Source organism: Neophocaena asiaeorientalis, unplaced genomic scaffold, assembly GCF_003031525.2.
Source record: "Neophocaena asiaeorientalis asiaeorientalis breed wild unplaced genomic scaffold, Neophocaena_asiaeorientalis_V1.1 scaffold170, whole genome shotgun sequence".
NCBI lineage: Eukaryota > Metazoa > Chordata > Mammalia > Artiodactyla > Phocoenidae > Neophocaena > Neophocaena asiaeorientalis.
Genome location: NW_020172463.1, coordinates 3,062,741 through 3,063,757, shown reverse-complemented (window position 1 = coordinate 3,063,757; position 1,017 = coordinate 3,062,741). Strand labels below are relative to the sequence as shown.

Below are 1,017 nucleotides of genomic sequence, written 5' to 3'. Positions count from 1 at the left end.
ATGTAATAAAATATATATCTTAGGGGGGGTGGGGCGGGGAGTTGTTGGCGGGAAGTTTAGAACTGGTGCGCTGCGCTCATCCTGCTGTCTCTTGTTTCGCCTGCTCCCTTTGTGCTCACATTCTGCCCTGCCATGCCCTGCTCTCAAGAGGCACAAGTCATCTCCCCCAGCAAACGGGCCCGGCCTACGGAGGAGGGGGGGATGCGGCTCCGCTTTGTCTGGCTTTCGGAGCACGCCACCGCTCCGACCAAGGGGTCTGAGCGTGCCACGGGCTATGACCTATACAGTGCCTATGATTACACAGTACCACCTATGGAGAAAGCCCTTGTGAAAACAGACATTCAGATAGCTCTTCCTTCTGGGTGCTATGGGAGAGTAGCTCCACGTTCTGGCTTGGCTGCAAAACACTTCATAGATGTAGGAGCTGGTGTCATAGATGAAGATTATAGAGGAAATGTTGGTGTTGTACTGTTTAATTTTGGCAAAGAAAAGTTCGAAGTCAAAAAGGGTGATCGAATTGCACAGCTCATTTGTGAACGGATATTTTACCCAGAAATAGAGGAAGTTCAAGTGTTAGATGACACTGAAAGGGGTTCAGGAGGTTTTGGTTCCACTGGAAATAATTAAAATTTATGCCAAGAACAGAAAATGAGAAAATATACTTTTTCCTTGAAAATAAAGGCTTTGCTTAAAGTGAAATATATATATATATCTTTGTAAAAGATTACTGCTTATCACAAAATCCTGGTACTTCAGGTTAATGGTTTTAGTGCTTATCTACATATGGGAAGATTCAAAAATCTTGGGTCTTGAAACTCTTCTCAGGGCACACTGTTGGTGGGGCTCTTCAGTGGGTTGCATTTTAACCTTTTTTAAACCGGATGATGAGCAAGATTCTTTGTTCTTTTTGCTTACAAGCAGCTCACAGAACACAGGAAACTCATTTACCCACTAAATTACCAGTATGTTATAAAAAGATATAATTCAGGAATAGCCAGATGTAAGAGATACACAGGG

General features: G+C 43.6%; 1 protein-coding gene across 1 annotated transcript; it reads left to right on the top strand.

Annotated features, from left to right (window-relative positions):
- Window positions 1–96: 96 nt before the first annotated feature.
- On the top strand, window positions 97–696 carry LOC112395053 (deoxyuridine 5'-triphosphate nucleotidohydrolase, mitochondrial-like). The gene has a single exon (XM_024738103.1). The coding sequence runs from the start codon at window positions 133–135 to the stop codon at window positions 625–627; it is 495 nt and encodes a 164-aa protein (XP_024593871.1). The 5' UTR covers window positions 97–132; the 3' UTR covers window positions 628–696.
- Window positions 697–1,017: the final 321 nt, after the last annotated feature.